Source organism: Phasianus colchicus, chromosome 30 (genome assembly GCF_987193195.1).
Source record: "Phasianus colchicus chromosome 30, bPhaCol1.hap1.1, whole genome shotgun sequence".
NCBI lineage: Eukaryota > Metazoa > Chordata > Aves > Galliformes > Phasianidae > Phasianus > Phasianus colchicus.
In genome coordinates, this window is record NC_143465.1 from 740,094 (window position 1) to 764,500 (window position 24,407).

Consider the following 24,407-nt stretch of genomic DNA (forward strand, 5'->3'; position numbering starts at 1 on the left):
GACTGGGAAGTGCTGAGGCAGACTGGGATGGACTGGGGTGACCAGGGATCCTGGGATAACTGGGACAAACTGGGAGAGATGGGAGGGGAGTCTGGGGATACTGGGAGGACTGGGGGCATTGGGATGGACTGGGGGATACTGGGGGTACCAAGAGAACTGGGACAAACTGGGATATACTGGGATGAACTGGGAGTTCTGGAACCCTGGGGGGCTGCATAGCAAGGCGTGGGGGTACTGGTGCACAGTGGGTATGGGGAACTGGGAGCACTGGTGCAGACTGGTGCCACTGGTGCAGTACATCCCCCCCCCCCCCCGTGCCCTTGGGCTGCCCTTGAGCAGCAGCTGTTGCCATGGAGATTGGGGGGGGGGGGGGGGTACTGGGAGGGCACTGGGGGGTGGGGGGGTACTGGGAGTCCTCAGCTATGGCCTTAACCCCCCCCAGTATGTAACCCCCCCTCTGGTACTGGGGGAACTGAGACTGCACTGGGAGAACTGGGATCACATGGGGAGAAATGGTGCTGGGGGAGCTGGGACGATACTGGGGGAACTGGGTTGGTGCTGGGGAGCTGGGATAGAACTGTACTGGGAGAACCGGGGTGGTGCTGGGGGAGCTGAGATTGTATTGGGAGAACTGGGAGAGAACCGCGCTATGAAAACTGGGACTTTGGAAATGTGTACTGGGAAGAATGGGACCATACTGGGAGAAGTGGGGCTGAAATGGGAGAACTGGGATAAGATCATACTGGGAGAAGTGGCGCTGTACTGGTTGAACTAGGACAATGCTGAGAAAAATGGAAGAACTGGGATTGTACTGGGAGAATCAGGACAGTGTGGGGAGAACTGGTGCTTTATTGGTTGAACTGGGATGGTACTGGTTGAACTGGGATCATCCAACGACAACTGGGACTGTGCTGGGAAATCTCTTCTGGGAGAACTGGGATGCTACTGGGAGAACTGGGACCACAGTTGGAGAAGTGAGATGTTGCTGGGAGAGCTGGGACCGTACCAGTTGAACTGGGATGGTACTGGTTGAACTGGGACCATTTGGTGACAACTGGGACCGTACTGGGAGAACTGGGTTATGATCATGCTGGGAGAAATAGGACCATACTGGGAGAACTGGGACCGTACTGGTTGAACTGAGATGGTACTGGTTGAACTGGGACCATTCAATGACAACTGGGACCGTACTGGGAGAACTGGGTTATGATCATGCTGGGAGAAATAGGGCCATACTGGGAAGAGTGGGACGGTACCGGTTGAACTGGGATGGTACCAGTTGAACTGGGAGAATGGGGTTATTATAGTCATCCTGGGAGAAGTGTAACCATACTGGGAGAACTGGGACTAGACTGGGAAAAATGGGACCGCACTGCACTCCCCCCCAACCCCGAGTAACCCCCCCTCGGCTTGCACCGCCGCCCCCACGCGTGACAGAACCCCCCATTACCTCCCCGTTCCCAGTGGGGGGGTCCGGAGGGGCGGTGCGGTCCGGGGGGGGCGGTGGGAAGGGGGGTCCGGGAGGGGGGGCGGAGCCCGGAGGGTTTTTCTCCGCCGTCTCCACCGCCGCCGACGCCCACGAGTGTCCGCGGAGCGACGGCAGCGCCATGGGCAGAGGGGTGAGTAGGGGCAGCTCCCACGCGTGGGGGGCGCGGAGCCACGCGGGGCACCCGCTCGGGGGGAACCGTCCGCGTGGGCTCCCGCCCGTCCACGCGCGGTACGGACACACGCGTGTCACACGGCTGCCCGCTCGGGGATCCCGGCCGCCCAAGTGTGGAACCGACTCACGCGGGACTCCGAGCCACGCGTGGCGCGCCCACGTGCGCTCCAGGACGCCCGTTCAGGGCAACCGGCCGTGAGAGGCTCCCACCGACCCACTCGGGGGGACCCATCCTGGTGGGCTCCCACCCACGCCTGGCACAGACCCACACATGAGCCCACCCCACGCGGGGCACTCACCCGTGACGACTCCCACCCACGGTGGGCTCCCATCGACCCCACTCGGGGCGCTCGCCCACGTGGACTCCCACCCACCCACCCACCCATTCCGGACTCCCGCTCACCCATCCTTGGCACAGACCCACGCGTGGCGCCCCCAAATGCGTCCCCACCCCACGCGTGGCTCCCACTGACCCACTCGGGGTAACTCATCCCCGTGGGCTCCCACTCACCCACCCGCAGCGATTCACCGACCCACGGACCCACTCTGACCCCCCACCCTCCCTTTCCCACGCCCACTCGTGTCACCCGCTCAGACTGTCCCGCGTGGGTCCGTTCCCCCCCCGCTTACCCCCCGCTCCCGCTGTCACCCCCCCCACGAGGGAAAACGGCGGCACAGCGCCTCCCCGCTGCTCCCCCAACTCGTGTCCGTGCCCCCCACCCGTGTCCGTGTCCCCACGGGGACGGTGGCCCCGTGCCGTTGTCACACGGCAGCTCCTCACCACGGGGGTCGCCGTCGCTATGGCAACGGCATGGGGGACTGAGGGGGGAGGGAGGGGAAAGGGCGGAGTGGTGGCATTGACCCCCCCCCCCCCCCCCCCCCCCGGCCTACGGTCACGTGACACCACCTCGCTGTGTCCCCCCCTCCCTACCCCCAAAAAGAGTAAACAAACGCTGCGGTGACCCCAAAATTTCCCCAACCCCATAAGCAGAAATGGCCTCAAATGGAAGGATTGGGGGGCAGGGTCCCAAGATGAGGAGAGGGGGGCACACATTGCAGTTCTCCCACCCCCCCTTCTGACCCTCCACCCCAAAAACCCCTGAGGCGTCCCCCCATAGCACTGAGTCCCTAAATGGGGGTGAGGGTGTGACCCCCCCTATAAGCAGAAATGACCCTACATGGGAGACCCCAATATATCGGGATGGGGGGGGAGGGGTGCGACAAATTTCAGCTCTCTTCTCACCCCCCCTCCAGCCCCCTCAGCTCAGTGGGGCAGCAGTTTTGGGGGGCAGCCAGACCCCCCCCCCAAGTCCCCTCCCCCCCCTCCCCCGCGGTAACACGACCCCACAGCTCCCAATGCTGTTTTTGGCAATGGGGCCATTTTCCATGACACCATCACGGCCCCCCCCGGTTGTTCCCCCCCACCTCCGTTCCCACCCCCCCATATTCCCCCCCCCATTCCTCCTCCTGCCAACCCCATGGGACGTGTCACTGCGCTGTGCCAGCACTGCTGCCCCCCCCTCCCCCTCTCATCCCCTTGGTGACACAGGGGGGTTGCGTGTCCCCTTCCACCCCCCTCATTGCAGCCCCCCCGTGGGGACAGCGGGTTCCTGGCACTGCGCCCCTCCCCTGCCCGCATTGGCATCCCTGGCACTTGGGGATGGTTCTGGGGGGGGGGGGGGGTGTCCTCATGGCTTCTGGAGACACCCCTGTGGTGACAGTGGCACCCCGTAACCTCCCCTGACCCCTGTGACCCCCCATGACCCCTGTGACTTCCCCTTGACCCCGGTGACACGCTCCTAGTGACCCCCCCATGACCCTGGTGACCTCCCGTGACCCCAGTGACATCCGCCTAGTGACACCCCATGGCCCTGGTGACCCCCCTGTGACCTCGGTGACCCCCCCATAGCCCCAGTGACCCCCTATGATCCTGGTGACTCCCATGACACCCCCCCGGTGACCTCCTCCATGGCCCCGGTGACCCCATGACTCCCATGACACACCCCTGGTGACCCCCCATGGCCCTGGTGCCCACCCCCTGACCCCGGTGACTCCCATGACCCCCTGTGACCCCAGTGGCAGACCATAGTCCTGGTGACCCCACAACCCTGGTGGTCCCACAGCCCTGGTGACACCCCCATTACACTGGTGACCCTGCCTGACCCTGCTGACCCCCCCATGGCCCTAGTGACACCCCCTGGTGACACTCCGATGGCCCTGGTGACCCTCCTTACCCCAGTGACACCCCTCATGACCCCATGGCCCCCTCCCAACCCCTTTGACCCCCCACTATGGATCTTGTTACCCCCATGGCCCTGGTGACCCCTATGACCCCAGCAATCCCCTACGGCCCCGGTGACCTCCCCCCCATAGCCCTGGTGACTCCTATGACCCTGATGACCCCATAACCCTGGCAACCCCGTCTCCCCAGTGACTCCTCCCACCCCACATAGCCTTGGATGACCCCATAGCCCTGGTGACTCCATTGCCCCAATGATCCCCATGAGCCCAGTGACCCCCATGACCCTGGCAAACCCCATCACCCCAACACCCCCTGTGACCCCAGTGCCCCCTCATGACCCGGATGACCCCTATCACCCTGTTGATCTTGCATAGCCCTGGTGACCGCTGTGACCCCAGTCACACCCCATAGCACTGGTGACCTCCCCATGACCACCATGACCCCCATCACCCTGGTGTCCCCATACCCTGGCAATCATCACCCCAATGTCCCCCATGACCCCAGTGACCTCCCACAGCCCTGGTGACCCCCATAGCCCTGGTGACCCCATGACCCTTGTGACCTCCATCACACTGCTGACCCCATGACCCTAATGACCCCCCATGATGCCAATGACCCCTATAGCCCAGGCGACCCCAATGACCCCAAACCCCTGCTGACCCCCCACCCCTCATGACCCCAGCGACCCCCCCGACCCTGGTGCCCCTCCATAGCCATGCTGAACCCCCATGACCCCAGTGACTCCCATCACCCCAGTGCCCCCCCATGACCCCGGTGCCCCCCACAGCCCTGGTGAACCCCGTGACCCTGGCACCCCCCATCACCCCACCACCTCCCTTGACCCCGGAGCCCCCTCATGACCCCAATGACCCTCATCACCCTGTTGATCCTCCATAGCCCTGGTGACCCCCATGACCCCGGTCCCCCCCCCCATAGCCCTGCTGACCCCCCCATGACCCCGGCGACCCCCCCGTCCCCACGCCTCCACCCCGCGCTGCCGTCCTGTCCCCTCGATGATGCCGGTGGCCACGGTGACGCCCTCGCTGGCGGTGACATCCATGCCCATGGTAATGATGGCCGCGGTGGCACCGCTCCGTGTGACCTCAGCGCCGCTGTCCCCACGGTGTCCCCATGGTGTCCCCACGGTGTCCCCCCCAGGACGGCCGCGAATATTCCCCTGCTGCCACCACGTCGGAGAATGGGGGTGGGCGGCGGAAGCAGAAGGAGAAGGAGTTGGATGAGCTGAAGAAGGAGGTCAACCTGGTGAGGAGGAGATGGGACGGGACAGGGGACATCATAGGGGGGTTGGGGACAGGGGGTGACATGGTGACGTCTGGTGTGTGTCCCCTTCCCCCGCAGGATGACCATAAGTTGTCCCTTGATGAGCTGGGAAGGAAGTACCAGGTGGATCTGTCCCGGGTGAGATGTCCCTGTGTGCCACCACCCTGTCCCCAATTGTACCCATATCCCCATATGCCACCACCCTGCCCCCATGTGCCACCACCCTGCCCCCATGTGTCCCCACACGTCCCCACATCCCCACAGTGCCACATCCCCAACCCTCTGTGTCCCTGTGTCCCCCTGTGCTCAGTGCCACATCCCCACGTCCCCACATGTCCACATGACTCCACAGTACCACATCCCCACGTTTCCATGTGTCCCCACATCCCCGCAGTGCCACGTCCCCTTCCCCATATGTCCCCACATGTCCCTATGTCCCCACAGTACCATCTCCCCATCCCCACGTCCCCATGTGTCCCCATGTGTTCCCATGTCCCCATGGTACCACCTCCTCATCCCCACATGTCCCTACTTTTCACCATGTGTCCCCGTGTGCCTACAGTGTCATGTCCCCATCCCCACGTGTCCTCACATGTCCCCACATGTCCCCATATCCCTGTGGTGACATCTCCCCATCCCAACATGTCCCCACACATCCCCGTGTCCCACAGTGCAACGTCCCCATCTCCACATGTCCCCTTGTGTCCCCATGTCCCCATCCCCACATGTCCCCATGTGTCCCCACATCCCTATCCCCACGTGTCCCCATGTCCCCACATGTCCCACGTATCCCCACGTGTCCCCATGTGCCACATCCCACTGTCCCACAGGGGCTGAGCAATGCCCGCGCTGCGGAGGTGCTGGCACAGGACGGCCCCAACGCGCTGACCCCCCCTCCCACCACCCCCGAGTGGGTGAAGTTCTGCCGTCAGCTCTTTGGGGGTTTCTCCATCCTGCTCTGGATCGGAGCCATCCTCTGCTTCCTGGCATACGGCATCCAGGCTGCCATGGAGGATGAGCCCTCCAACGACAATGTGAGGGGTGGTGGGACGGGGGGAAATGGGGATGGAGGGGACAGGGGGACAGGGAGAAAGCAGGGACAGGGGGACTGTGGGACAGGGGGATGGCAGGGACAGGGGAATATGGGGACAGGCAGGGGCTTGGTGGGGACAGGGGGAAATGGAGACGGCATGGAGAGGGGGACATGGGGACCGTGGGACAGGAGAATGGTGGGGATGGGGGCACATGGGGACAGGGGGATGGAGGGGCAGGGGGACAGTGGGGCCAGGGGGACTAAGGGGGTGCTGGGGACAGAGGGACATGAGAATGGTGGGGACTTGGGGACTGTGGGGACATGGGAACATGGGGACAGGGGGACACAAAGGGACAGGTGGGGACAGGTGGGGACATGTGGTGATGATATGGGAACAATGGGACGTGGGCATTACAAGGGACATTGTGCCATAAGGGGACAGGGACATGGGAATGACACGGACACAGTGGGACATGGAACAATGGGACATGGAACAATGGGGAGCATTGTTCAGGCATGGGCACAATGGGGGGACATTATGGGGGAGACAGGAGTGCCCCTGATTGTCACCGCGTTGTCCCCATGCCTGTCCCCAGCTGTACCTGGGGGTGGTGCTGGCTGCTGTCGTCATTGTCACTGGCTGCTTCTCCTACTACCAAGAGGCCAAGAGCTCCAAGATCATGGACTCCTTCAAGAACATGGTGCCACAGGTGCGGCCCCAAACATAAACACCACCGGGCTGTGGGACACCGGCATTGGGGTGGGGTGAGCACCAGGACTGGGATGGGGCGGGCACTGGGACTGGAATGGGGCAAGCACTGGGACTTGGAATGGGCAGCAGGTCTGGTATTGGTTGGGCACCAGGCCTGTATAGGATGAGCACCAGGACTGGGACGGGGAGGGCACCGGGACTGGTGTACGATGGACAGCAAAACCACTACAGGATGGGTACTAGGATGGGGATGGGTGGGTACCAGAACTGGCATGGGGTGGGCATTGGGATGAGAAGGGCATCAGGACTGGTATAGGATGGACACCAGGTCTGCTATGAGGTGGGCACCAGTCGTGTTATGGGGTAGGCACCATGTGTACTATGAGGTGGGCACCAGGACTGGGATGGGATGGGCACCGGTACTCCTATAGGATAGGCACCAGGACCACGATGAGGAGGGCACCAGGACCGGTATAGGATGGGCACCAGGACCAGTATAGGGTGGGCACCAGTTCTGTTATGGGGTGGGCATCATATCTGCTATGGGGGATGGCTCCAGGTCCCTGCTCCACACTGGGTGAGGGGGTCCCAGGGGTGCCCAGCAGTTGATGGTGCCCCCCACCCCCCAGCAAGCTCTGGTGATCCGCGAGGGAGAGAAGATCCAGATCAACGCAGAAAACGTAGTGGTGGGCGACCTGGTGGAGGTGAAGGGAGGAGACCGCGTCCCTGCCGACATGCGCATCATCTCCTCCCATGGCTGCAAGGTGGGCGGGGGGCACTGGGGTGGGCACTGGGGCTGGGATGGGGTGACATTGGGTGGGCACCAGCTCTGTTGCGAGGTGGGCACCAGGGCTGGTACAGGATGGGAACTGGGATTGGTGTGGAGTGGGCACCGGGTGTGCTATGGGGTGGCACCTGGACGGGGTTCTGGGGCTGGCCTGGGGACACAGGGTCAGCTGAGGTGTCACCCACTGTCACCTGTCCCCACTGTCACCCCACTATCACCCCTCTGTCACTCTGCTGCCACCCCATCCCCACCGTCACCCCATCCCTGCTGTCATCCCATCCCCACTGTCACCCTGCTGTCACCCCTCCATCACCCCATCCTCACTGTCATCCCGTCCCCACTGTCACCCCACTGTCACTCCGTTCCCACTGTCACCCCTCTGTCACCCCATCCCTGCTGTCCCCCTGCTGCCCCGTCCCCTGGCAGGTGGACAACTCCTCTCTGACGGGGGAGTCGGAGCCGCAGACACGCTCCCCAGAGTTCACCCATGAGAATCCCCTAGAGACGCGCAACATCTGCTTCTTCTCCACCAACTGCGTGGAAGGTGCGCACCCACGGCTGTCCCTGTGTCCCCACTGTGTCCCCACCACATCCCCAGTGGCACCCGGGGGGTGGGTGCTACCACCGCCCCTCCGTGTCCCCCAGTGCCTCATGGGTGCCCTGTGAGCCCCATGGGTGCCCTATGAGCCCCACAGATGCCCTATGAGACCCATGGATGTCTGTGAGCTCCATGGTTGCCCTCTAAGCCCCATAGGTGGCTTATGAGACCAATGAGTGCCCCGTTAGCCCCACAGATGCCCTATAAGACCAATGGGTGCCCTATAAGACCCATAAATGCCTTATGAGCCCCACAAGTACCCTGTGAGACTCATAGATGTCCTATGAGCCCCATGGTTGCCCTGTGAGATAATTGGGTGCCCCGTGAGCCCCATATGTGTACTGTGAGCCCCATGAGTGCCCTGTGCGATCTGTAGATGCCCTGCGAGCATCACCTACGAGCCCCATGGATGCTCTATGACATGAATGGGTCCCCCATGAGCCGCCTGGGTGCCCTATGAGCCCCAAGGATCACCTGTGAGCCCCACAGATGTCCTATGAGGCCCATAAGTATCCTATGAGGCCCACAGGTGCCCCATGAGACCCATAGATGCCCTGTGAGCCCCACGGATGCCCATGCCTGATAGATGCCCTACAATCCCCCCCACGAATATTCTGTGAGATCAGTGGATCCCCTCGAGCTCCACGGGTGCCCTATGGGACTCATAGATTCCCTACAATCTCCATAGGCAACCTGTGAGCCCCACGGGTGCCCCACAAGCCCCACAGACGTCCTGTTGTCCCCTCCCCCCATGGCTGTCCCTTAGGCACCGCCCGAGGCATTGTCATCTCCACGGGGGACCGCACGGTGATGGGGCGCATCGCCTCGCTGGCCTCGGGGCTGGAGGTGGGACGCACGCCCATCGCCATGGAGATCGAGCATTTCATCCGCCTCATCACCGGCGTTGCCGTCTTCCTCGGCCTCTCCTTCTTCATCCTCTCCCTCATCCTGGGCTACACGTGGCTGGAGGCCGTCATCTTCCTCATCGGCATCATTGTGGCCAATGTCCCCGAGGGGCTGCTGGCCACCGTCACTGTAAGGGCCACCGATGGGGCAGAGGGGCCAGTGGGTTGGAAGTGCTGGTGACTGGGCTTGGAGCCTTGGGTTCACTCTTATGGGTGTCCTGTGAGATCAGTGGGTGCCCTACGAGCCCCATGGGTGCCCTGTGAGTTCACTGGGTGCCCCTGAGCTCCATGGGTTCCCTATGAGATCCGTGAGTGCCCTATGAGATCCATAGGTGCCCTATGTGCCCCATGGGTAACCTATGAACCCCATATATGAGTTCCATGCGTGTTCTCTCAACCCCACTGATGCCCTATGAGACACATGGGTGCTCTTTGAGCCCCATGGGTACCCTGTGAGGTCAGCGGGTGCCCTCTCAGCACTATGGGTGCCCTGTGAGATCAGTGGGTGACTTATGAGCCCCATGGTTGCCCTGTAAGCCCCACAGGTGCCCTATGAGCCCTATCAGTGACCTGTAAGTCCCATGGATACCCTCTAAACCCCATGGGTGCCCGGTGAGATCAATGGGTGCCCTCTTAGCCCCATGGATGCCCTCTGTGGCCCATGGATGCCCTATGAGAGCAGTGGGTGCCCTCTGATCCTCATAAGTGCCCTTCTAAGCCCCATGGGTGTTCTGTTCCTCTCAGCCCCATGGACTCCCCCTGAGTCCCATGGGTGTCCTGTGTGATTCATAGGTGCTCTGTGAGACCCATAGGTGCCCTATAAACCCCATAGGTGCCCTATGAGACTAATGGGTGCCCTGTGAGCCCCATGAGTGCCCTCTCAGCCCCATGGACTCCCCCTGACACCCATGGGTGCCCCTCCAGGTGTGCCTGACGCTGACAGCCAAGCGCATGGCGCGCAAGAACTGCCTGGTGAAGAACCTGGAGGCAGTGGAAACGTTGGGGTCCACCTCCACCATCTGCTCCGACAAAACCGGGACCCTCACCCAGAACCGCATGACGGTGGCACACATGTGGTTTGACAACCAGATCCACGAGGCCGACACCACCGAGGATCAGTCGGGTGGGTGACTGCACCCCATCCCATGGGTCTCTGTTCCTTTGGTCCTCATCCCCTGAATTCCCCATTCACTGGGTCCCCATCCCCCAGATCTCCATTTCCTGGATTCCCCATTCACTGGGTGTCCCATCCCTTCAGTTCCCAAGCTTCGAGTTTCCAAGTCTCCTGATCCCTTGGGTCCCAATCACCTGGGTCCTCATTTCCTGGATCCCCAATCCTTGGGTTCCCACCTCCACACCCATTTCCTTCCCCTTTGGGTCCCCAAAGCCTGGATCCCCAAAATCTTGGGCCCCCAAATCCCTGAGTCCTCAGTCCCTTCAGTCCCCAATCCTCTTGGACCCCAAAATCTTGGGCCCCCAATCCCTTCAGTCCCCAGCCCTCAGGTCCTAATCCCTTTAGTCCCAATCCCTTGAGTCCCCAAACCCCAGATCCCAATCCTCTGGTTCCCCAATCCCCCGACACCCCAACCCCTTTGCCCCCACCCCCAGGGTACGTCCCCAGACCCTTGGGGGTGACCCCAGGGCACTCAGGCTGTGACAGACGTTGTCCCTCAGGTGCCACCTTTGATAAGCGCTCGCCCACCTGGGCTGCACTGGCACGCATTGCCGGGCTCTGCAACCGTGCTGTCTTCAAACCGGGACAGGAGAACATCTCCATTTCCAAGGTCAGTGACCCCTGACCTTAACCCAAACCTGACCCTAACCCAAACCCTGACCTTAACCCGAATCTTGACCCTGAGCCAAATCCTAACCCTAACCCTAACCTTAACCCCAACTCTAACCCTAAACCAAACCCTGACCCTAACCCTGACCCTAACCCTAACCCCAACTCTAACCCTAACCCTAACCTTGACCCTACAGTTAAGCCTAACCTACCCAAAACCTCACCCTAAACCAACATAACCCTGACCCTAACCCTAACCATAACCCCTACCCTAACCCTGACCCTAACCCTAACTGTAACCCTTACTGTAAGCCTGATCCTGACCCTATCACCCTAACCCCTAACCCTAACCTGGACCCTAACTCTAATCTTAACCCTGACCTTAGCTCTGACCCTGACTCTGACCCTACAAACCTGACCCTAACCCTAACCATAACCCTGACCCTATAACCCTAGCCCTGACCCTGACCCAAACCCTAACCCTGGCCCAACCCTAATCTTAACCCTTACCCCACCCCAACCTAACCTTGACCCTATAACCTTAACCCTAACCCTGATCCTAACCCAAACCCAAACCCAAACTCACACCCACACTCACCCTACCCCTAACCTCACCCCAATAGAACCCTGACTCTATAACCCTAACCCTGACCCAATAACCCTAATTCTAACACTGACCCTAACCCTAACCCAAACCCTGATCGTTACCCAAGCCCAATCTAACCCTGTCCCTATAACCTTATTCCTGACCCTGTAACCTTAACCATAACACTGACCCATAACTCTGACCCGGACCCTACACCCAACCCCAACCCCAACCCTAACCCTAAACCCAAGCAACGCTAACTCAATCACTGCCCCTGCCCCCATCCCTGTCCCATCCCCACCCCAGGGATGACATCACTGCCATCTCTTGGTGTCCCCATATGTCACCTCGTGCGCTCCCCCCCAGCGCGACACCGCAGGCGACGCGTCTGAGTCAGCGCTGCTGAAGTGCATCCAGCTCTCATGTGGCTCCGTCAAGAAGATGCGGGACAAGAACCCCAAAGTCACCGAAATCCCCTTTAACTCCACCAACAAGTACCAGGTGGGGCCGCACTGGGGACACGGCGTGGGGACACGGGATGGGGACCAAAGGGTTTTGAAGAGCAAAGGGATTGGGCATCCAGGGGTTTGGGGACCAAAGGAAGGGATTGGAGACAGAAGGATTTGGGACCGAAGGGACTGGGGACTAAAGAGACTGGGGACCCAAGGGTTTGGGGACCAAAGGATTTGGGGACTCAGGGGTTTGGGGACCCATGAGTTTAGGACATGGGGACATGGAGAATATGGAGGATATGGGGACAAAGAGACATGGGAAGGTGGGAATGTGAAGGGATTGGAGACCCAGGGGTTTAGGGATCCAAGGGTTTGGGGACTGATGGGATTTGGGACCCCAGGGATTTGGGACTAAAGGGATCAGGGACCCAAGCTTTTGGGGACTGAAGGGCCTGGGAACTCACCAAGGTTTTGGGGACTCAACTGTTTGGGGACTGAAGGGACTGGGGACTCAGGGGTTGGACACCAAGGGGATTGGGGATCCAAGGGTTTTGGGATCCAGGAGCTTGGAGATCCAAGAGTTTGGGGCGGAAGGATTTGGAGATCAAAGGGATTGGGATCCCGGGGTTTGAGGACTAAAGGATTTAGGGACTGAAGGTACTGGGGACCCACAGGTTTGAAAACCCAACAGTTTGGAAACTAAAGGGTTTGGGAACCAAAGGAAATGGGAATCCAGTGGTTGGGGTGCCCAAGGGTTTGGGTGCCCAAGGATTGGGGTACCCCCTTATTGGGAGCCTAAGGGTTGGGGTGCCCAAGGGTTTGGGTGCCCAGGGATTGGGGTACCCCCTTATTGGGAGCCTAAGGGTTGGGGTGCCCAAGGGTTTGGGGGACCCAAGAATTGGGGTACCCCCTTATTGGGAACCTAAGGGTTGGGGTTCCTGAGGGCTTGGGATCAAAGGGATGGGGGAGCCGAGGTGTGGTGCCAACGTGTGGCCGTCCCTGCAGCTCTCCATCCACGAGCGGGAGGAGGACCCCCAGGGACACATCCTGGTGATGAAAGGGGCCCCCGAGCGCATCCTGGAGCGCTGCTCCCGAATCCTGCTGCAGGGCCAGGAGGTGCCCCTGGATGAGGAGATGAAGGAAGCCTTCCAGAACGCCTACCTGGAGCTGGGGGGACTGGGGGAGCGTGTGCTGGGTATGGGGATGGCCTGGGGGAGGTGCTGGGGGGCTTTGGGGAAGTTATGGGGTGGTTATGGGGGGGATTTAATGTGGTTATGGGGGGATTTGGTGGATTATGGGGGTCTTTGGGGGCCTTCCAGAATGCCTACATGGAGCTGGAGGGGCTGGGACTTGCTGGGGGAGTGGAGTCATGGGGTGGGAGGGTGTGGGGGCAATGGGACATGGAGATACAGGGGATTTGGGGACATGAAGAAGTGGGGCATGGGAGTAGGATGGATGCTGGGGCGAAAGGACATGGGGATATGGGGACAAGAGGGACATGGGTTGTCCGGATGTGGGGACATGGAGGATATGGGGGCAAAGGGACGTGGGGACATTTGGACATGGGGATATGGGGACAGGAGGGACATGGGGTGTCCAGACGTGGGTATATGGAGGGTATGAGGGCAAAGAGACGTGGGGACATGGAAAATATGGAGGGTATGGGGACAAAGGGACATGAGAACATGGTGGATACGGAGACAAAGAACATGGGGACATGGGATTAGAATGGGTATTGGGGCAAAAGGATGTGGGGATAGAAGGACAAGAGAGACATGGGGTATCCAGACGTGGGAATATGGAAGGTAAAGGGATGTGGGGATGTGGAGATATGAAGGATATGGGGACAAAGGGACATGGGGACCTGGGGACATGGAGAAGTGGGACGTAGATATAGGGATATGGGGACACAAGGGCCACGGGGACATGGAAGAAGCGGAGCACAGGACACGGCACCGGGGGACAAGGGGACAAGAGGGGGTGGTGGGACCACCCCATCACCTCCCACCCCCCCCAGGTTTCTGCCACCTCTACCTGCCCCCGGACAAGTTCCCGCGGGGTTTCCGCTTCGATGCCGACGAGGTCAACTTCCCCACCAGTGACCTCTGCTTCGTGGGGCTCATGTCCATGATTGACCCCCCCCGCGCTGCCGTCCCTGATGCCGTCGGCAAATGCCGCAGTGCTGGGATCAAGGTGAGACCCCAACGCCACCCCCTGCTGACCCCACAAATATCCGGGGGTTCGTGGGGGTGGTCCCATCCTTCAGGTGATTCTGGTGATGGGGAGCACCCCGTTATGGCTAATTGGGATTTGTGGAGGTGCTCCGTCTGTCAAGTGATTGTGGTGATGGAGGACCACCCCATTATGGCTAACAGGGGCTCCTGGGGGTGGTCCCATCCTTCAGGTGATTATGGTGACGGGGGACCACCCCATTACGGCCAAAGCCATCGCCAAAGGAGTCGGGATCATCTCGGAGGGCAACGAGACGGTGGAGGACATCGCAGCACGGCTCAACATCCCCGTCAGCCAGGTGAACCCCCGGTACGTGTATGGGGTTGGGGTCTACACACACGGGGGCATCCAGAATCAGGGGGTGAGAGGACTGAGTACTGTAGGATTGTAGAGCCATTAATATTGGGAATGATTTGTAGGATCCAGTCTAACCATTCACTCATCTCCACATGGCTGCTCGTGGGATCGTTAGGGTCATAGAAGGTTTTTAGGGCCATCCATTCTGACCATCAACCCATCCCACTCATGGTGTTATAGGATCATAGTGTTGCCAAGGTTAGAAAAGACCTTTAGGATCACCCAGGCCAACTATCAACTCAACACTACTGCTGTGCCCACCAACCACATCCCTAAGTAGGATCAAAGAGTAATTAGGGTCGATGAATGCCTTTAGGGTCACCCAGTGCAACCATCAACCCATCCCACTCATAGAGTTACGGGATTGTAGTGTCATTGAGGTCCGAAAAGACCTTTAGGATCACACAGTCCAACCATCAACCCAACACCACTGCCGTGCATGCTAACCATGTCCTACGTAGGATTGTAGGAGGCCTTTAGGGTCATCCAGTCTGACCCCAATCCATCCCACTCGTAGAATTATAGGATTGTAGCACCGTTAGGGTCAGAAAAGACCTTTAGGATCTCCACCCAACCTCAACCCATCCCACTCATAGAGTCACAGGATCATAGCATCATTAAGGTCAGAGAAGACCTTTAGGATCACCCAGTCCAACTATCAACCCAATGCCACCGCTGTGCCTGCTAACTGTGTCCCTAAACGGGATCATAGCATCGTTAAGGTTGGAGTGAGCCTTTAGGGTCATCTAGTCTGATCCCAACCATCCCACTCATAGAGTTACAGGATCATAGCGTTGTTAAGGTCAGAGGAGGCCGTTAGGATCCCTGGGTCTGACCTCAACCCACCACCCCAAGCCCTCTAACCATATCCCCACGTGCCGTGACACCGCAGTGCTCGGCCCCACCACTTTCCTGAGTGTATGGGGGATGAAGGGACATGGGACATGGGATGTGGAGAATAAAGGAATATGGGGACATGGGGAGGTGGGAGTGGGATGAATATGGGGGCATGGAGAAATGGGGACATTGGGACATGGAGGATATGGGGACAAAGGGAGATGGGGACGCGGGGGAAGTGAAACATGGGGACACGGGGAGGGGGGTATGAAGGATGTAGGGGCAAAAGGATATGGGGAATAAAGGAACATGGGGACATGTGGACAAGAGGGACATGGGGGTGTCCTCATGTGGGGGTATGGGGGGTAAAGGGATGGGGCGATGTGGAGACATAAGGACATGGGAACATGGAGAAATGGGACGTGGGGACAAGGGGGTGTGCAGATGTGGGGATATGGAGGATGAAGAGACATAGGGACGTGGGGATATGGGGACAGGAGGGACATGGGATGTCTAGATGTGGGGGCATGAATGATATGGGGGCAAAGAGACGTGGGGATGTGGGGACATGGGGAAGTGGAACAAGGGGACATGGGGGTGCCCAGATGTGGGGATATGGAGAATAAAGGAACATGGGGATGTGGGAACACGGGGATGACGGGGACACGGGGACACGAGGACATGGCGCTGTGGGCTGTGACCCCGCAGGGAGGCCAAGGCGTGCGTGGTGCATGGCTCCGACCTGAAGGACATGACGTCGGAGCAGCTGGACGAGATCCTGCGCAACCACACCGAGATCGTCTTCGCCCGCACCTCCCCCCAGCAGAAGCTCATCATCGTCGAGGGCTGCCAGCGCCAGGTGCCTCGCCGTCCCCACATTGGTGTCCCCACCCCAAGGTGTCCCCACTCCATGGTTTCCCCCTCCCTGTGGTCCCTGTAGTGATCCCCATCCCCATAATGTCCCCAACCCCATGGTGGCGTCCCTGTGATGTCCTTGTCCCCAAAGTGTCCCCATCCCCATCCCACAATGTCCCCAGCCTGTGGTGGCCCCATCCATCACGTTACCCCTGCAATGTCCTTGTCCCCACCCCCCCATTCCCCGTCACCCCTGACCCCTGTGACCCCCAAACTCCCTGAATCCTCACCCTGTGACCCCATGACCTCCTGACCCCTACCACCTCACCCCATGACCTCATGACCACTGCCCCCTGCCCCCAATCTGTTTCCCAGTGACCCCTGACCCCGTGACCCACTGACCCTGTGACCTCTGACTCCGTGGCCTCGTGACCCCTGATCTTGTGACCCCGATCACTCATCCTGTGCCCCTGATCCCATGACCTCATGACTCCACCTCCTGACCCACAACCCCTTACCCCCTGACCCCATGACTTCTGCCCCCTAACTTCTCATCCTGTGCCCTCGTGACCCCCTGACCCTGTGACCCATGACCTTATGACCCCTCACCTCATTGAACTCTCACCCCCTGACCCCATGATCCAGTGACCCCATGACCCCTGGCCCCGTGACCCCATGAGCCACGACCCCGTGGCCCCCTGCCCCCTCATCCAGTGACCCCACGGCCCCTGGCCCTGTGACCCCATGACCCCTTCCCTTGCCCACAGACCCCTCACCCCACAACCCCATGACCCCATGACCCCTGACCCCTCAGGGCGCCATCGTGGCGGTGACGGGGGACGGCGTGAACGATTCCCCAGCGCTGAAGAAGGCAGACATCGGCATCGCCATGGGCATCGCGGGCTCGGATGTGTCCAAGCAGGCAGCTGACATGATCCTCCTGGACGACAACTTCGCCTCCATCGTCACCGGCGTCGAGGAAGGTGACCGCCACCCCCACGTCCCCGAGGGCCACTGCGGCCACAGGGTGACACTGATCCGCCCTCCCCTCCCCTCCCCATGTCCCCGCAGGGCGCCTCATCTTCGACAACCTGAAGAAGTCCATTGCCTACACCCTGACCAGCAACATCCCCGAGATCACGCCCTTCCTCCTCTTCATCATCGCCAACATCCCGCTGCCCCTCGGCACCGTCACCATCCTCTGCATCGACCTGGGCACCGACATGGTCAGCTGCCCCACAGCCTGCCCCATGCCTGCCCCATGGCTGCCCCACAGCCTGCTCCATGACTGCTCCATAGCTGCCCCAAAGCTGCCCCATGGCTGCCCCATAGCTGCCCCATAGCTGCCCCATGGCTGCCCCTTGGCACCATCGCCATCCTCTGCATCAACCTGGGTACCAACATGGTCAGCTGCCCCATAGCTGCCCTGTAGCTGTCCCACAGCCTGCTCCATGACTGCTCTGTAGCTGCCCCATGGCTGCCCCATAGATGCCCCATAGCTGCCCCATGGATGCCCCATGGCTGCCCCTTGGCACCATTGCCATCCTCTGCATCAACCTGGGCACCGGCATGGTCAGCTGCCCCATAGCTGCTCCATAGCTGCCCCATAGGTGGACCCGTAGTGTGTCCCATGGTGTGACGTGGTGTGACACAGGGTGACATGGTGACATGGTGACACGGTGTGACACAGGATGGCCCCCCTCGCAGGTCCCCGCCATCTCTCTGGCGTACGAAGCAGCTGAGAGTGACATCATGAAGCGGCAGCCACGCAACCCCCGCACCGACAAGCTCGTTAACGAGCGCCTCATCAGCATGGCCTACGGGCAGATTGGTGCGTGTCATGGCTGCTGGGAGCCACTGGTGGTCAGTGGGGGCTACTGGGAGCTACTGGTGGTCAATGGGAGCTACTGGGAGCTACTGGTGGTCAATGGGTGCTATTGGTGGTCAATGGGAGCTACTGGAGGCTACTGGTGGTCAATGGGGGCTGCTGGTGGTCAATGGGAGCTACTGGGGGCTACTGGTGGTCAATGGGGGCTACTGGTGGTCAGTGGGAGCTACTGGGAGCTGCTGGTGGTCAATGGGAGCTACTGGGAGCTACTGGTGGTCAGTGGGTGCTACTGATGGTCAATGGGAGCTACTGGAGGCTACTGGTGATCAATGGGAGCTATTGGGGGCTACTGGTGGTCAATGGGAGCTACTGGTGGCAGTGGGACACCCACTGATGACACTGGAAGTCCCACTGATGACACTAGGATGCCCATGGGTGGCACTGGTATGTCCCACCAGTGACACTGGGACATTCACTGGTGACACCAGGTCTCCCACTGGTGATACTGGGGTGCCCACAGGTGACATCAGGGTGCCCATGGGTGACAGTGGGACACCCACAGTGATGCCTGAGCTCCCACTGATGACACTGGTGTGAGTGGGGCTCCCACACAGGTGATGCCAGGACGCCCATAGTGACACCAGGACACCCAGTGGTGACAGCAGAGCTCCCACTGGTGACATTGGATGCCCACGGGTGGCACTGGGGTGTCCACAAGTGGCAGTGGAATGCCCACAGGTGACAACAGGGCACCCATAGTGATATCAGAGCTCCACCTGGTGACACTGGGATGCTCACTGATGACACCAGGGCACCCATGTCATTCAGTGATGACAAAAGGGCACCTATAGTGGCACTGTGGTGCTCATGAGTGGCAGTGGGACGCTCGTGGGTGCCACTGGGACACCAATGGGTGACATGGAGACACCCACAGATGACAACAGGGCACCCATAGTTGGACCAGAGCTCCCTCTGGTGACACAAGGACACCCACGGGTGACACTGGGGTGCCCATGGCTGACACTGGGACACCCAAGGGTGACAGAAGGGCGCCCACAGTTGGACCGGAGCTCCCAAGGATGACACTGGGATGCTCATGGGTGAGATGGGAACATCCATAGGTGGCACTGGGGTGCCCACGGGTGGCAGTGGAACACCCATGGGTGGCACTGGGACACCCATAGTGACACTGGGACACCCACTGATGACACCATGTCTTCCACTGGTGACAATGGGATGCCCACGACTGACAGCAGGGTGCCCATCAGTAACACTGGGGTGCCCACAGGTGGCAGTGGGACACCCATGGGTGGCACTGGGGCACCCATAGGTGACACTGAGACATCCATAGTGACACTGGGTCACCCATGAGTGGCACTGAGATGGCCATGAGTGACACTAGGGTGCCACGAGTGGCAATGGGACACGGGTGGGTGACATCGTGATGCCCACAGTGACACTGGGACACCCACAGGTGGCAGTGGGGACAACCACAAGTGACTCTGAGGTGCCCACGAGTGGCAGTGGGACACCCACAGGCGGCCCTGGGACGCCCATAGCGACACTGGGACACCCATTGATGACACCAGAGCACCCACGGGTGACACTGGGACCCCTCCCCCCACGGGTGTCTGTGTGTGCACAGGGATGATTCAGGCGCTGGGGGGGTTCTTCACATACTTTGTGATCCTGGCTGAGAACGGCTTCCTGCCTGCACGGCTGCTGGGGGTGCGCCTGGCGTGGGACGACCGCTCCACCAACGACCTGGAGGACTCCTATGGGCAGGAGTGGGTGAGCACTGCACTGCACTGCACACACACACAGTGCTGCACTGCCCTGCACTGCACTGCACATACACACAGTGCTGCAATGCACTGCAATGCATACACACAGTGCTGCACTGCAGTGCAATTCACTGCATATACACACAGAGCTGCACTGCACTGCACTGCTTATACACACAGCACTGTGCCGCACTGCACTGCACTGCACATACGCACAGTGATGCAATGCAATGCAATGCACTGCATACACACATAGTGCTGCACTGCACTGCATTGCTTGTACACACAGTGCTGCACTGTACTGCACTGCACTGCATATACACACAGTACTGCAATGCACTGCATTGCATATACACACAATGCTGCAATGCACTGCACTGCATATACACACCGTACTGCACTGCACTGCTTATACACACAGTGCTGCACTGCAATGCACTGCACATACGCACAGTGCTGCACTGCAATGCAATGCATATACACACAGTGCTGCACTGCACTGCATTGCTTATACACTGCGCTGCAATACACTGCACACAGCTGCACAGCACTGCACACACACTGCACTGTGTATACACACGCAGAGCTGCACTGCACTGCATGTACACACAGAGGTGCAGTGCAGTGCAATGCACACACGCAGAGCTGAACTGCACTGCATATGCACACAGAGCTGTGTTGCACTCGCAGTCACACACACAGCTGCATTGCACACACAGCTGCATTGCACACACACAGCTGCACTGCACACACCTCACACTGCACACACAATCACACACTGCTGCACAGCACACTCACTTTTGCATTGCACACACACACACACACACACGCTCCCCATTGCACTGCACACAGCACCTCACTGCCCTCCTCCCCCTTATCCCCTCCCCACTCACCTTGCACACGCGTGTGCCCCGCAGACGTACGAGCAGCGCAAGGTGGTGGAGTTCACGTGCCACACGGCGTTCTTCGCCAGCATCGTGGTGGTGCAATGGGCCGACCTCATCATCTGCAAAACGCGGCGCAACTCCGTCTTCCAGCAGGGCATGAAGTGGGGACCCCCCCGACCCCCCCCAAAAAAACCTGCACCCATGGGTGCACCTCCACTCCCCTATGGGTGCCCCCCTATCCCGTAATCATCACCCGTGGGTGCTCCTTCCACCCCATAATGATGACCCATGGATGCCCCACCCCACTCCATAATCATCAACTGGGTTGCCCCCCCCCTCCCCTCACACCATCCGTGGGTGCCCCCTCACCCTATAATTATCACCCATGGGTGCTCCCCCCCCCCAGATAATCATCACCCATGAGTGCCACCCCTCCCACTCCCCCCATCCATGGGTGCCCCCCCACGGTCCCTTGGTGCCCCTCACCCCACAATCATCACCCATGAGTGCCCCCTACCCCCACCTCCCCATGGGTGCCCCCCTACCACATAATTATCACCCATGGGTGCCCCTCCACCCCATAATTATCACCCATGGATGCCCCACCCCATACACTCCCATGGGTGCTCCCCCCGAGATAATCACCACCCATGGGTGCCCCCCTGCCACATAATCATCACCCACGGGTGCTCCCCCCCACCCCATACCCCCTACCTTAGGTGCCCACCCCCCCCGCTCCCACTATTCATATGTGCCCCCACCCACCCCATACCCCCACATATGCATTCCTACCCCCACCCTATACCTCCCACACATAGGTGCCCCCCCCCCCATACAACCATCCATGGCTCCCCCCCACCCCAGTTCTCACTCCTCAAAGGTGCCCCCCCCGACTCCCCCCACCCATGGGTGCCCCCTCTACCCCATACCGCCCACCCATAGGTGCCCCCTCAGCCCCACAGCCCCTCCCACGTCTGCCCCCCCGCCCCCCCAATAGGAACAAGATCCTCATTTTCGGGCTGCTGGAGGAGACGGCGCTGGCGGCGTTCCTGTCCTACTGCCCCGGGATGGGGGTGGCGCTGCGCATGTACCCCCTCAAGTGAGGGTCCCCAACTCCGCCCCCCCCCCCCCTTCCATCCCGGACCCCCCCATCTGACGGTCTCCCTCCCCCCTTATAGGGTCACCTGGTGGTTCTGCGCCTTCCCCTACAGTCTGCTCATCTTTGCCTACGACGAAGTGCGCAAACTCATCCTGCGCCGCTACCCGGGAGGTGCGTCAACCCCACAAGGAGGGGGAGCACCCCACAGCCCCCCTGTATCCCATAACCCACAGCCCCCTATATCCCATAACCCACAGCCCCCCTATATCTCATAACCCACAGCCCCCTATATCCCATAACCCACAGCCCCCCTATATCTCATAACCCACAGCCCCCTATATCCCATAACCCACAGCCCCCTATATCTCATAACCCACAGCCCCCCTATATCCCATAACCCACAGCCCCCTATATCCCATAACCCACAGCCCCCCCTATATCCCTTAACTCACACCCCACAACCCCCCTATATCCCATAACCCACACCCCACAACCCCTATATCCCATAACCCACAGCCCCCCTATATCCCATAACCCCCAACCTCCCTATATCCCATAACCCACAGCCCCCCCTATATCCCATAACCCCCACCCCACAACCCCCTATATCTCATAACCCACAGCCCCCCCTATATCCCTTAACTCACACCCCACAACCCCCTATATCCCATAACCCACAACCCTCCTATATCCCATAACTCACACCCCCAACCCCCCTATATCTCATAACCCACACCCCACAACTCACCTATTTCCCTTACCCCACACCTCACAGCCCACCCTATATCCATTACCCCACACCCCGCAGCCCCCCTATATCCCATAACCCACACCCCACAGTCCACCCTATATCCATTGCCTCACAGCCCACCCTAAGTCCCTTACCCCACACCCCATAACCCCCTATATCCCATAACCCACACCCCACAGCCCCCCCTGTATGCCATAACCCACACACCACAGCCCACCCTATATCCCTTAACCCACATCCCACAGCCCACCCTATATCCATTACCCCAAACCCCGAAGCCCCCCTATATCCATAACCCACAGCCCATCCTATGTCCATTACCCCACAGCCCACCCTAAATCCCTTAACCCACACCCCATTACCCCCTATATCCCATAACCCACACCCCACAGCCCACCCTATATCCCATAACCCACACCCCACAGCCCACTCTATATCCCTTACCCCACAGCCCACCCTATATCCATTACTCCACAGCCCCCCCTGTATACCATAACCCACACCCACCCTATATCTCTTAACCCACACCCCATAGCCTCCCTATATCCCACACCCCACACCCCACAGCCCACCCTATATCCATTACCCCACAGCCCACCCCATATCCCATAGCCCACACCCTGTACCCCATATTCCATAGCCTATATCCTATTTCCTATACCCCGTATCCCATATCCCATACCCCATATCCCATACCCCATACCCCATACCCCATACCCCGTATCCCATCCCATTAGGACTCCCTTCCCCCACCCATCCCATCAGGCCGCAGTGGGACCCTCATCCCACCCCGCCATATCCCACACCCCATACCAGATCCCCCACAACCCCCCCCTCCCACTCAGGACCCCGTTGAGGTGCCCTTCCCCCACTCACCCCCCAGGAACGAAGGGGAATTCTGGGAGTGGGAGTGGGCCGTGGGTTGGGGGGGGTGGGGGTCTCCATGTGGCGGGGGGGATCCCCCCCACCTCCCCACTGCCCCCCCTCACCCCGAACGTCTCCCCCCGCCAGGTTGGGTGGAGAAGGAGACGTACTACTGAGCGTCAGCGTGGGACCCCCCGCTCCCCCCATGCCCCCACAAGGACCCCACCCACGGGGGTCCCGGCCCCCCCCTCGCACTCCCCCACGCCCCCCTCTCACTTCCCCCCCCCCCCCATACTAACCCCAGAGCAATAAAGCAGTTTAACTCTTTCATTGCCAGACTGCCCCTGTCTGTGCTGGGGGGTCCCGTGCCCCCATATATCCCCACGTTCCCGTGTGCTCCCACCGTCCCCCCGCCCCGTTCCCACCCCCATCCCTACATATTCCTACACCCCCCGCCCCCCCGTGTTCCCCCCATGTCCCCCACACCCCTCCATACTCCCATATATCCCCTCTGCCCCCCCACGCCCCTATCCCCCCATATCATTAACACCCCCTATACCCCATATACCCCTCACACCCCCATCAGCCCCCCGTGCCCCCCATGCCCCTATACTCCCTACACAGACCCCTGTGTCCCCCCATACCCCTATGCCTCCCGTATCCCTAATGCTCCCCACTTCCCCCTACAGACCCCCACACCCCACAGTCCACCCTATATCCCATAGCCAACACCCTGTACCCCATATTCTGTAGCCTATATCCTATATCCTATATCCTATATCCTATACTCTATATCCTATATCCTATATCCTATACTCTATATCCCGTACCCCATACCCCATATCCAATATCCCATTCCATCCCATTAGGACCC

General features: G+C 60.1%; 1 protein-coding gene across 2 annotated transcripts; it reads left to right on the forward strand.

The window, feature by feature from the left end:
• The first annotated feature begins 1,506 nt into the window (after window positions 1–1,506).
• LOC116238833 (sodium/potassium-transporting ATPase subunit alpha-2) lies at window positions 1,507–23,819 on the forward strand. 2 transcript variants are annotated; one of them, XM_090127244.1, is made up of 23 exons: window positions 1,507–1,619; window positions 5,061–5,165; window positions 5,262–5,321; window positions 6,014–6,217; window positions 6,813–6,926; window positions 7,558–7,692; window positions 8,142–8,259; window positions 9,080–9,348; window positions 10,143–10,341; window positions 10,893–11,002; window positions 11,954–12,088; window positions 13,045–13,234; window positions 14,057–14,232; window positions 14,444–14,580; window positions 16,174–16,324; window positions 17,135–17,303; window positions 17,392–17,546; window positions 18,028–18,151; window positions 19,794–19,939; window positions 20,850–20,980; window positions 21,817–21,918; window positions 21,998–22,089; window positions 23,681–23,819. In XM_090127244.1, exons 1-23 carry the CDS (start codon window positions 1,608–1,610, stop codon window positions 23,707–23,709), a joined length of 3,063 nt encoding a protein of 1,020 aa, XP_089983370.1. In that variant the 5' UTR covers window positions 1,507–1,607; the 3' UTR covers window positions 23,710–23,819. The 2 variants fall into 2 exon arrangements, with proteins under 2 accessions (XP_089983370.1, XP_089983371.1); XM_090127245.1 differs by lacking the exon at window positions 1,507–1,619 and adding an exon at window positions 4,830–4,969.
• Window positions 23,820–24,407: the final 588 nt, after the last annotated feature.